This window comes from Cryptococcus neoformans (assembly GCF_000091045.1).
Source record: "Cryptococcus neoformans var. neoformans JEC21 chromosome 5 sequence".
In the NCBI taxonomy this organism is placed as follows: Eukaryota; Fungi; Basidiomycota; class Tremellomycetes; order Tremellales; family Cryptococcaceae; genus Cryptococcus; species Cryptococcus deneoformans.
The window spans coordinates 697,845-710,000 of record NC_006687.1 but is presented as its reverse complement, the minus strand read 5'-3'; the positions used below and the strand labels follow the sequence as shown (position 1 = coordinate 710,000).

Sequence of the window (12,156 nt, the reverse complement as noted above, 5' to 3'; positions counted from 1 at the left end):
AAAGATTAGGGCTGCGCGCGCAGGTGTGGCAATCATCCCGTTCGTGTGAGATTTCGTCATCGCTCGTCTTGTTCGCCGGCAACTTATTCCGTCCATTTTTTTCAACGCAACATCTACGCCTATCCCTCCTCCCTTTTCTCACATAAGTATGAGGACATCTCCTCACACATGCGTGCTCCTCCTGTGCGCAGCCTCTGTCATAGCAACACCGCAACGCCAAGCCCCAATCCAACTTCCACTCTCGGCATCTTCCCCATCCTCCGAGTCTTTTGCTCCTGTACAGAGATACGATGGTGACCAAGTATGGAGAGTCAAACTAGGTGGGGAAGATATACGGAGGATAGAGGATATTGTGGACCTTGTTGAAGTGTGTACATATCCCTCGTGCTTTACAACACTCGTCACTTGTCATTCGTTCGATCTGACATCGTATGTAGAATCTCCAACTTGACATATGGAGAACAACATCACGTTCCCTGGATATACGCCTCAACGAACTACAGAAGAACGACCTTCAAGAGCTTTTACACCCCGACACACTGTTCGAACCTTTTATCACCAATGTTCAGTCACTCGTCGACTTTACGACTCCTTCCTACTACTCAGACATCATCGATTCCTCCCTTGAAGTTAATGCCGATCAATCTTTGCGAAACGGACAACCTCTACAAATATCAAAGAAGAACAAAAAACCCAAGATTGACCCTTTCAATCTAACAACGCTCGCCACACCCTTCCACGATTCCTACCATACTCTCAAGGATGTTCACCAATTTGGTGACGCCTTGGTGGAGACTTTTAATGGAAAGGAAGGCATTGAAGTGTGGAGCTTTGACGTCGGCACGACCTGGGAGGGAAGGCCTATCAGGGGATGGAGTGCTCGTCTCATGAGGAATGAGTCGGATGTCAATAACAGCCAGCGAAGGCGACGAAGCAGAGTTACGGAGGAAGACGAGGAATTACAAAAGGAGATTGTCATCATAAGCGGGCAGCATGGTCGTGAGGTACGTGCGCTCTCTGATTTTTGAGCTGTTCTTGATGGTTAATGAACTCCATCGTGTGATAGTGGGTTGGACCTTCATCTGCCCTTTACTTTCTACATTCCCTGCTTCTCACCTCTCTCTCATCCCCGTCTTCCGAAGCAGCTTTGATGTTGAGCAAGTTCACTTTTTCAGTTATCCCTACAATAAATCCAGATGGCTTTGTCTACTCTCAATCCCATAGGATGTGGAGGAAAAACAGACAACCCGTGGGCCACAAGTCTTGCGTCGGTATCGACTTGAACTCAAACTGGGCGTATAAATGGAAGAAGGAGAAGAAGGAGAAGCCTTGCAATGAAGGTTACCGAGGGAAGGCCGCATTTGAAGCCTATGAGACCAAGGCTGTCGGGGAATGGCTGGCCAAGGGAGCAGAAAGGGGTACGAGGGTCAGGGCATTTGTTGATTTACATAGTTATGGACAGCTCTGTAAGTCGCTTCCATTTGCCCATATCAACTTACTGATGTGACTTGGCAGTCATGTTCCCCTTTGCCCATTCATGTAATGACTTCCCTGCCGACGCAGAAATGCTCATGGAGGCCGGTTTGGGAGTTGCCAAAGCAATCAGAACTGCCCATGGAGAAACTTATGAAACAGGCCAAGCGTGCGACCTGACTTATAGGTTCGTACCAAAGTCATCAGTAATTGACAAAGTCTGACTGTATATTTGACAGGGCACCTGGTGACTCGGTCGATTACGCCTATGGAGTAACAGACATTAGGTGGTCATACTCTGCGGAGCTTAGGGATACCGGCACAGTAAGTGGATTGTTCCACTTTTTGAATCCAACGTCCGTTGACAAATCGAATCAGTACGGGTTTATGCTCCCCAAAACTCTCATCCGACCGACAGCCGAAGAGATTTCGGCCGGTATATTACATCTTGCCAAATTCATCTACGTGCTTGAAATTGCGGATTGATTATTGTTTCAAGCGTAATCCTTTTGAACTCTCGATGTACAATTGTATCTGCAACGGGATTATGGTGACTCTTACCTTCAAGTAATGCGCATGCTGTGAGGCAACGGGGAGTCAAACACCAATATTGTCATGTAGAAAAAAGTCATAGGTAAAATCAAGTATAATACAACGAGTCGCTGATGAATAGAAATCAATCCAAATCCGATCTCACTCTGATCAAATCCAACAAGCTTGCGTATGACCAGGTCAAATCCCTTGCCCCTCTACATTGCCCATCGTCTCTGTATTGACCAAGACCTTGTCATTGTCTGCCCGTTCCTGTGGAGTTTTCACTTACCTGTCTATTTGTTCGCTCATTCTTCCCCCGTTCGCTGCCGCCACTTGCTGGCCAACTTCCATGAACCTGCCTGCAACGTCTTTCAAACATTTCATTCCCTCCTTAAATTGCCAGTCTTCCCCTTCAGTCCAAACATCGCCCTCCCTAACTTTAGGAGGTTTAGATGAGATCGAAACGACATCTTCCCAAAACGCAACGGTTTGGTTGGCAATCACAATGGCACCTGCCTCACGAAACTCCTTGTAGGCGAGGTACAGACTATGCGCAACAGAAAAAGTGCAAATGAACCAAGGATTCCCTTGACTTTGGCCCTTACCGTCATATACGTCTTCCTTGTAACGCCCTAACGCCCATCCATCTGACCAAGGCTTGCCATCATTGATACTGTAAAGTCCATCAAAAGACTTGATATAAAGGTGTATGGTCGAAAGGACACTGGGATCAGTTGCAGAGAACGGAAAAGAGAAATTATGGCTGGGTTGAAGTGTGTGGGAGCCAGCATGGATGATAGACAGGGGTATCGAACAATCTAGCCATTCTCGTCTTGGATATGCGTTGGTGAAGTTAAATTCCGACTTGAGCTGCACAAGCTCAAAATCGCGACCACTCAAGCTTGAGAGCCAATAGCCTCTTTTGGAATCCCAAAACGATGAAAGCTTCTGCGTGATAGAATGAGCTTGGGCGAGGTAATGATCCGCTGCTCCAACATCGTTGAGACGTTTCGCAAATGTCGAACCATCGTACAGGGCTTTACGGGAAACAAGAAGGGTGAATAGGTGATGTCCATCACTATCCAATCTATGTCAACAGAATTATACCATTCTCTTTGGCTGCCTGCACTTACACCTCTTCCCATAGATCAAAGCCGCCTTTTGACCATCCGTGTGCTACCTCTTCCAAATCGTTCTTAAGGACTCTCCCTGGTGATTTGAGATGCCTGGGATCATAGATCCGTTGCTGCACGTAGCTGACGTCTGAAGGAAATCCACGGTCAAGGAGGAAGTTGGCATAAATCATCACCGCAATGGCCCGAAGTGCTGGACCGTCTCTGTATGGACAAGCTATGAGTCGGCCAGGGTACCTTATACATAAAATATCATGTGTGAAACTCATAATCTTACCTCTGAGGCCTTCCCCAATTCCCCGTGAAGGGGGTACCGTCGACATGGAATTTTGGTTCATTAAGGCCACCTTTTTTCAAGTCACCAGAAGGGTTTTTGCCTATTTGTATCTCTGCTTGACTTTCAATATAGTCCCGAAAGAGATATTCCTTTAGTACGTCAGACAGGGCGCTGTATAACTCCCACGGTTCGGTGGTATTATTGATATCGGCTAAATCAAATCTCAAATGAGGTATCAATGTAGAAATGGTTAGAGCAGAATCATGGGTCCAGGTATACTATCAAGAAAGAACCCCTCAGTATTGGTATGCACCAGGTGATTAGCGTGAAAAATACCTTACGTAGTAGTCTGGCTCTTTTCCATGTCCCTTACTAGGACTGGCCACTACAAGCCCTTCCTTTGCGCCTATCCCTGGTCCTATATTCGCCAAAATTCTAGACTCCAAAAAAACATTTTGGTGACCACTCCAGTGGTCAAAGCGTACCGACCGCGAATTCAAATAATGGGGCCAAAGTCCTAGAGAGACGCTGATAACTATCGCAGATAATATGAGAAGGCAGAGAAATAGCCCCTTGATGACCACACTCCTATACCTGTGACAGTTGTGTTCAGTTCTAGAAATGTATGGGCGCGGCGTCGCATTTCTGGGTAGGAACAGGCTCTTTTCGAATGAGAGAAGATCGTCGGATTCCATCTCTGTTCTTGATGCCATATTGCACCGATTAACCTCTCACGTAGTAATAGGGTCTCTAGTGGGTGCACAATGATATTATGATTTGGTAACTGGTGAATGGTGGCAATAGTCGGATATCCCTTACGCAAGGAATGAATGGAAGCGGCCAAAGAAGCTCGAAAAGGAAGCATCAAGCTGACTGAAGTTGAAATTCGTGGAAATGGACGGCGGGAGCGAAGAAGCCGGACAACGATGACACCCGCCGGTTAGTCACTGACACGCCTCGTGGACTTGTATAGTTAGTACTCATATTTATGCCGATGATGATGAATAACATGAACGAAGCTGTATGCTGTAGCGCAATAAAAGACAAATAACAATTTGTACTGCATGATAAACTCACAGTACATACAACAGCTAAATGATGTATACTGCAATGGCGAGGCACACGTACAATGGTATGCTGCTATTCATTACCTGCTCAGAATAGTGGCGGGGTGTAGCTAAATCGTAGATAACAAGTATCTGTCCTCGCTTCATCTCCCTTTCGCCCCTCGCTCATTTGGACTCTATCATACTGGGATTTACAGCAATCTATGCGCCTTTCCCGTCACAGTCCATGACGTCTTCCCCTTGTTCGACGAATTTCTTGAGTTCTTTCTTCCAAGGAGGCCAGACTTCCCCATACTTCTTCAATAGCCTTCCAAGTTCTGCCCTTTGCTCCATCTGAAGCAGTCATAAGCTTACGATGTAACCAAAAAAAAAAAAAAAAAAAAAAGGTTTGTAGAATAAGGTGACTTACAATGACAGCAGGTACTTCTTCTCCTGGAGCGACGCCCCAAACGTCATTGAACATCTCTCCGAGCTTTGGCTTGGGCAGCTTTTCGGCTCTACTGAAAGCTTTCAAAACGTCTGCCTTGTTCTTCTTTAGAAGTGCTTTCTCCTCCTCTTCGGACCACCACTTTTTAGAAACCAAGTAAGATCGGAGCCTATGTATCGGGTTGTCTGCAAATTGTTGATAACAACGTCAATTGAATGCTACTGCAGTTAGTGGTATGGTAGTACGCACCTACAACCGACCATTCCTTTACCTCTTCGATTGCCCTGTACATGCTCGAATCATCGCTTGTTGAGTGATGCCCTACTCGGTAAGTCATGGCCTCTACCAACACCCCCTTCTTCCCTTCTACCGCTCGCTTTCTAGCTTCACAGACCGCAGCGTAGACGGCCAGTGCATCATTACCATCTACTCGGATAGTGTCGAGGCCGTATGCTGGTCCACGGGAGGCAATTCCGTCACCGGCATATTGGTCAATAATGGGGGTTGAGATAGCAAACCTAAGTAAGTTTGGTGTTTGTGGTTAAACTCCCGGGTGTGCTGACGGTGGGTGAAGCCAAATCTCACCCATTATTACGACAGAACCAGATGCAAGGTCCGCCCAAGACAGAGTTCATTCCTAGAGCCGCATGAAAATCTCCTTCACTGGCCGCACCTAAGATATAAAATGAGACTGTTGACGTATGCGCATAATCAGTGGCCAAGTTTTAACTCACCGTCACCGAAATAGCATATTACACAATCCCCTTGTCTCTCTTCGTCGAGTTTCAACATATAGGCCGCTCCCGCGGCTTGAGGCATCCTACATTCTTCAGCTGAGAGCAAAGCTCATGAAGCAAACTGACTCACTGAGTGGCGAGTGGACTTGTGATAGTGTGGAAACCATGCTCAGGGGAAGAGTAATGAACAGGCATCATTCTGCCTTTGGTGCCTTTGTCGTCTACATTGCCAAAACATTGCGCCATGAGAGCGTCAAGGGTAAAGCCTCTATGCAGTAGAGCGGCAGACTCTCTCTGTTATATGGGACACATTGTTTCGAATTAGCATTGTGTTTCCTCACAGTATAAGCACTTACATATTGGCCAAAAATCTCATCGTTCGCGAGCATGGCAGCGGCACTACCAACGATGGCAGCTTCTTCGCCTGCACACTGCATATAAAAGGAAATACGGCCCTGGCGTTGAGATTGGTAAAGGACATTGTCCACTATTGGTATGAGAGTCATTGTGCGATAGCTTAAAAACCATAAAATGAGCCATTATCATTGTAAAATGGGACACACACACATGGAAAGTGTCTGTTCTTTTGTTGCCTGCGAAGGGATTAGACAAGCGAAAAGCACTGCAATATGACCACATCCATACCTGTGATTCATGACCATCCTTGACCATATGGCCCTCTTCATCCAACACACGGAAGGTGGGGATAGTCTAATAATAGGATCATAAGTCCCCATATCAAAGCTTGCTTGGGTAGTGGTGAGGGCCTACCTTGGCCACAGCATTGAACCATCCCATTTCTGCAGACCACCAACTTTCGTGGGTGCCCCGTCTCAAAGGTCTGCTCATCCTTCCAGCCCTTGCCTGCCTCTCTGCTTGACTTCCTGGTACGTAAAGTGGCTTGGCATCTTGAATCGAAGGAGGCGAAAAGGAAGGCAGCGGGGTTGGAAGCGGGAGGGGAGCTGAAGTTGACGTAGTATTGTGAATTGGTGGGATATTGGGCGGAGGTCCAGTAATCTTTGCCGCGCTGTTAGCCTATAATGTCAATATGGTACCTACCAATGACCTTCTTGAAGCATTGGCAGCAAGTGGTAGCCGGCTGTAGCTCGTCACGGCTTGTAAAGCTGTCCTCATCTGATAGTGTTTCTTGGTCAATGGTTCACTTCGAAAAGTGTTGAAGATTGCATCTAAAAGATTGTAAGGCATGATGGTTCATGCTCTGGTATTATATTTTAGCATATAATTAGCCTATACGAACTTTTGCCGCACATGATGATATGCGAGCACCAGAATGATCAGCTGGTATTATATCCGGAAAAAAGAGAAGCCGCCGCCATGATGATGGCCACCCTCATCATATCGGATTTGGCCGACATCAAAATAATAATCTTCGCTATAACTTAACACTTTTTCAGGTCATTCATATCTGCCTTTTGTTGTAGTGCTTGCCACCAAGTACTTGTGGTCGCGTTTTATAGCGCTTCTCTAATGACCATTTTATGACGCATTCATACGGCAAGGTGACTACACTGTAGCCATCCATAATAATGGATTGAAACCAGGCCGTTCGTTTTTTCTTCTTTGTAGAATCACTATTATTATGACGGCTGGCTTTCTCCTACGCTCCTGCTCGCGCTATCTGCTATCAAGAGGCATGCAAAATGAAATAATTAATTGCGTCCCACTGACCTCCCTGCCCTCTCTTTTCCCTTTTGATGCTGGTCTCGAGTTTGATAGGTTGTTTCCAGGGATCATGCAGTTGATTTTTGCAGGCCCCTTTGATTGAAACAGTGTCGTTACTCGCTCACTGATCGACGAGAAATGAGGAACACATCCAACCCCTCGTGCCCGCTAATTTGATCCCGTCCCACTACCGACGCGTCATAAATGCCACAAAGAGCCCCTGCGTCCACTGTCCCCTTTGAAACGCCGAGGGACGCCGTGGGAAAATAACCTCTCGTTGACTTTTTCGCGAGGTTTCTTCTGGACCAGCATTGCGAGGAACGCACGGTCGGCGATTCCACGTCTGGATTTTCTTTCATCTTTTTCTCTCTTTCTCTTTCTCTTTTTCTCTTTCTTCACCTCAACCAACCTCAAAACAGCCACAAAATGTCTACCACTGAGCAGACCTACATCATGATCAAGTGCGTATTCTAATATCATGCCAGTCCTCGGCGCAGATCGGGGCTAGGACTCTCTGGTAGGATGAACGTTCGCTGACATTGTTTGCTGTGTCATCTTTCATCTATCTGTAACCTTGTCTTCCTCTCTGTGTCACTCTCATGACTTATATTGTATCGTAATTTCACCATTGCCGCCTTTACAATGTTCATTTGTGATATGCTTGGACCTCTTCAGGCCTGACGGCGTCCAGCGAGGCCTCGTCGGCGAGATTATCGGCCGATTCGAGAAGCGAGGTTTCAAGCTCGTTGCTCTCAAGCTCCACACTCCTTCCAAGGTAAAGTCGCCTTTCCCACGGTCTAAAGGACCTATCTTAATGATTGTCTTTGAACTTTGTAGGAACACCTCGAGAAGCACTACTCTGACCTCTCCGAGAAGCCCTTCTTCCCTCGTCTCATTGAGTACAGTTAGTTGATTTGCTTGATCTTCTCTTTGTGTTTGTACTGATGTCCCTCAGTGATGTCCGGCCCTGTTGTCTGCATGGTCTGGGAAGGTCTTGACGCCGTCAAGACTGGTCGAGTCATGCTCGGTGCTACCAACCCTCTTGCCTCTGCTCCTGGTGAGGAAATTCACGAATCTGTCACCCTTATGTCAGCTAACTTCTTTGACTTATAGGCACCATCAGGGGTGACTACGCTCTCCAGGTCGGCATGGTACGTGCTTTCGTCGGTGGTGTTGTCATAGCTGATCGTGTCCACAGAACGTCTGCCACGGTTCCGACTCTGTTGAGAACGGTCAGAAGGAGATCGCCCTCTGGTTCCCGTGAGTACAAAGTGTGATGTCAGATATGTCATGTCACTAACATCTATACGCAGTGAGGGTATCAACCAGTACAAGCTCTCTTCTCAGGCTTGGCTCTACGAGGCTTAAGCGATCTTCATCGTTTGAGATTCTCGCCGCCTTTGATGCAGACTTCGTATCAATTACTATCTGGTCTATTTATCCATTACTAACATTTGTCGCACTGTTACAGTCAAATACTAAGTGGTTCCGTGTGTCCTTCATCATTTACAACTACATTTTACAGTATATGTGATACAAAATTTCAATAATCTGCCTTGAATACTACATAAGTATAGGCATATTCACGTCTACAAACCTAATAAAATGAAAAAGAGGTCTCATTGATCAAATCAGCACCATCAATCCTCTCTCGATCTATCGACGCATCGTCTGATTTTAGAACGAAACGACGGTGACTCGGAAGCCGGCGACAACACTGCTGGTATGGGGCGGATCGCGGCGCTCCAGATAACAAACGCTTAGGGGACTGTCTTGACTCGCTTATTGGATGTGTTTGACGTCTTGGGAGATTTGGTGGTAGTATACCAACCAAAGCTGACTGGGTCTCACGTGAATGGGTAAAAATAGGCTAAGAAAGGGAGTTCTTTGGCGTAGGTGGCATCGCGGTTCGCGCTGAGTCATTGAATTCAGCCTGCGCGCTATTCCGACGCGTATGTGCGGAAGGAGATGGAAACACAAGAGACTGCTGAACAAAGGTGGCCCCAGGAGGCTGGGAAGTTTCGAGATTATGGTGCTTATGTATAAGAACGGATCGAATAGGGGCAGCTGATACAGCCGTATGCTTATGACCGTTTTGCTGAGCATTCTGTCTGATACGTCTGCTGTAATGTGTAGAAGTTTCTGTGATTTCGTCAGCACTCATTTTGAGATTCATCAGTGACGCATTTACCTCTCAAACCCAACTCGACGGCTTTGATTAAGACTTGACGCCTGTTTCTTCTATCACCAAAATTCCTCACCACCCAGGCCCAATCCACGTGCTCTCTTGGAACCCCGTCTTCTGCATCCTTGGACAGTTTGACTAACCCCTTTAACCTCTCTATCTCAGCAGATGTCCAAGGGCCATGTATGATTCTTGGCGGCTGAGGCAGGGAAGACGGGGATGACAATGAGGCCAGTCGAGATATTGCACCCGGCATACTGGACTGTGGAGAAGGAGTAATTGGCTTAGAGCTTGAGTGGGGGGAGCTGGAGGTAAAAGAAGGAGAAGCAACGGATTTATGTTTCTTGATGGGGCAGCTTCCGGCATTAACTGGGGCGGATGAGTCGTGATGCCAGTATGGCGAGACATTTTCAGCCATTTTTTCGGGATGAGTCATAGCATCGGCACTGCTGCTTTTGCGTCTGTCGCCAGCAAGGCGCATGGTAGCGTAATGGGAAAGGCGCCCTTCGCAGCTGTTTGTTCTCTTGCTCGGCGATACTAAGTGCTCTACGCCTACAGCATTTCCTTCAGTCTAAAAAGGAGTATAATCAGATGAGATTACTAGAGTCTGACACTCACCAGCTTGGCGCAGACATCCTTGATATCATCGATAGTCTGTTGAAGATTCTGGCCTCTCGGTCCCAAACCAGACCGCGTCATGCCCATTCTTATGACATTTACCGGTGTTCGTTCCTGTATAGTGAAAGGAACCGACGTCAAAAAAACTCAAGTTCCGGTCTATTGATGCGTTCAACCAAAACACTTACAACTAATGTAGCAAGATCTACGTAAAAAGCAGAAGCAATCGACAGTACTCCTTGTTGAAAATGCAAGACATTTAGATCCTCCATTTCGTCTCGTACTTTGGTCTCAACGGCGACTGAGCGCAACCGGTTGTTGGACTGCTCGCTTACCCCAAACTTGGGAAAAGATGATTGGAAAGTCGTTGGCATTCGTTTAAAGGATGCTTTTTCTCTGACTGTGCAGTCAATGGATGAGTATGTTGCGTCAAAGAAGCAAGCATCCCTCGAAGTGTCCTGCGAAGAGGAAAAGCTGGGTTCGGGCAGAGATCCCCTTGGGTTGTTGTCCCGTGTCAAGGCTACAGATCCTGAACAGAGTGCAGTGGCTCCGCCACCTGATGTTTCCTTCTCCATTGGAATCAGCTCCTCTTCGTTAGTTTGGGGTACGAACCCTGCACCATTCTGTTGTGTTCTGGTACTTGATTGGACTACGCAAACGTGCGTAGCAAGAGTAGCCTTTAGTAAGTCTTTTGGCTCCATATGAGTAGGTGGTGACGTGATGGAGGATATACAATCGGTTATTGCTTGTGAGTTCGCATGAGATGGACAAAGCATCTTCGGTGCCGAATTTCTATTGGTAATGGAGGAGCTGAAACTTTTACCCAACGACACTTCACTCGGGGTAATCATCTCTCCCGTGGCAGAGCCGCATTTTGCTAGCCAGTCCTGCTGAGGGAAATTAACATTGTCGGATCTATTGAGGAACTCAGTACCAGTAAATTGACTTTCAGTGATAGATATCGGTAAATCGACCAAGTCTTTCGCCACTTGATGTGAACACGGAACGAGGGTAACTAAAGTAGAGAAATCGAAGAGCGATCCGCCAGGCTGTAGAGATGATTGAGAAACAGAAAAGGTAGCAGGAGTTAGGGAGGGGACGTCTGTCGTTTTATCACCCGCCTCTGGATCTTTGAGCTGGCCATAGGACTCTTCCCAAATTTGAGCTGAGGGTACGAACAGTGAGTCAACGTGACTCGACGGAAGAGCACCTATACTGGATTCCCTTTCTTTCGGCACTTCTTGTTGCTTGCTGTAATGGGGTACAATGATGGAGTCCGACGCCGTAGATGAGGTGTGAGCGGTCACTGATGGCGCAGAAGGAGGGGACTGATGATGGCACATTCGAGATGTCAAGGTATGAGTCAAAGTAAAATCAAAATCATGACAAGGATGAAAACGGTAGTTGGCTTCTAGATCCCACGGAGTTTCATACGCGGGGCTTCGTGCAGAAGGGGAATGAGAAGAAGCCCCCGATGAAAGAAGAAGGGGCCGCAAAGGTAATGGGTTGACGAGGCCGGCATTGTTATAGGAATTGTCAGTCCCGAGATGAAATTCTCAGATTCTGAAGATGTTACGGTTGGAAGATAATGGAGCGATATTAGCAATGCTCAACTGGAACAAAATGACCTGTCAGTACTTTAATCCAATCCATGGCGTTCGTGAGGCAATGCCTACAATTTGTGTTGTCCGTCTAACACAACAGCACTTCCCAGCCTCCCAGACAGCATGCTCAGGTCTTTCGATCTATCTCAGTATGCTTATGTTGATCCCTTATTGACGAGCTAGCTACTCTTGTAGAATGCACTTTAGTGTGTAGTACCAGATGACGATGGCCTTTTTGATAGCGCCTATGGTTCTAGTCGCCTTGCCGGGTCTGCGCTGTGCACGTCAAGGGTTCCGCTGCCGCATGTGGGCGTGTCTGCATTCTGTTTTGAAGGAGCGCTCTGCAAGTGAGACTTGTTTTAACATTTGAAAGAAAATGTGACGAGCCGATCAGTGGGTGAGTCAGTGATTGATGCAA

At 47.0% G+C, this 12,156-nt stretch overlaps 5 protein-coding genes across 5 annotated transcripts; 2 read left to right on the top strand and 3 right to left on the bottom strand.

Moving 5' to 3' along the window:
* The first annotated feature begins 77 nt into the window (after positions 1-77).
* CNE02640 (glucan 1,4-alpha-glucosidase, putative) lies at positions 78-4,346 on the top strand. Its single transcript, XM_571215.2, has 6 exons — positions 78-367; positions 438-1,004; positions 1,067-1,466; positions 1,516-1,660; positions 1,713-1,797; positions 1,852-4,346. The coding sequence occupies exons 1-6, from the start codon at positions 149-151 to the stop codon at positions 1,957-1,959; spliced, it is 1,524 nt and encodes a 507-aa protein (XP_571215.1). The 5' UTR covers positions 78-148; the 3' UTR covers positions 1,960-4,346.
* CNE02630 (glucan 1,4-alpha-glucosidase, putative) lies at positions 2,079-4,291 on the bottom strand. The gene is made up of 5 exons (XM_570967.2): positions 3,759-4,291; positions 3,418-3,695; positions 3,141-3,344; positions 2,297-3,085; positions 2,079-2,240 (listed from the first exon to the last, which is right to left on the bottom strand). Exons 1-5 carry the CDS (start codon positions 4,128-4,130, stop codon positions 2,150-2,152), a joined length of 1,734 nt encoding a protein of 577 aa, XP_570967.1. The 5' UTR covers positions 4,131-4,291; the 3' UTR covers positions 2,079-2,149.
* A 124-nt stretch (positions 4,347-4,470) lies between the features above and the next one.
* Positions 4,471-6,860, bottom strand: CNE02620 (branched-chain alpha-keto acid dehydrogenase E1-alpha subunit, putative). Its single transcript, XM_570965.2, has 11 exons — positions 6,708-6,860; positions 6,420-6,665; positions 6,294-6,359; positions 6,216-6,241; positions 6,005-6,164; positions 5,779-5,942; positions 5,646-5,731; positions 5,497-5,584; positions 5,161-5,429; positions 4,894-5,096; positions 4,471-4,817 (listed from the first exon to the last, which is right to left on the bottom strand). The coding sequence occupies exons 1-11, from the start codon at positions 6,852-6,854 to the stop codon at positions 4,686-4,688; spliced, it is 1,587 nt and encodes a 528-aa protein (XP_570965.2). The 5' UTR covers positions 6,855-6,860; the 3' UTR covers positions 4,471-4,685.
* Positions 6,861-7,693: 833 nt separating this feature from the next.
* On the top strand, positions 7,694-8,872 carry CNE02610 (nucleoside-diphosphate kinase, putative). Its single transcript, XM_570963.2, has 7 exons — positions 7,694-7,792; positions 8,007-8,106; positions 8,169-8,235; positions 8,287-8,388; positions 8,445-8,482; positions 8,530-8,591; positions 8,645-8,872. Exons 1-7 carry the CDS (start codon positions 7,758-7,760, stop codon positions 8,697-8,699), a joined length of 459 nt encoding a protein of 152 aa, XP_570963.1. The 5' UTR covers positions 7,694-7,757; the 3' UTR covers positions 8,700-8,872.
* Positions 8,783-12,142, bottom strand: CNE02600 (hypothetical protein). Its single transcript, XM_024657222.1, has 5 exons — positions 11,811-12,142; positions 10,323-11,747; positions 10,135-10,248; positions 9,523-10,087; positions 8,783-9,473 (listed from the first exon to the last, which is right to left on the bottom strand). Exons 2-5 carry the CDS (start codon positions 11,475-11,477, stop codon positions 9,202-9,204), a joined length of 2,106 nt encoding a protein of 701 aa, XP_024512961.1. The 5' UTR covers positions 11,478-11,747; positions 11,811-12,142; the 3' UTR covers positions 8,783-9,201.
* Between the last annotated feature and the right edge of the window lie 14 nt (positions 12,143-12,156).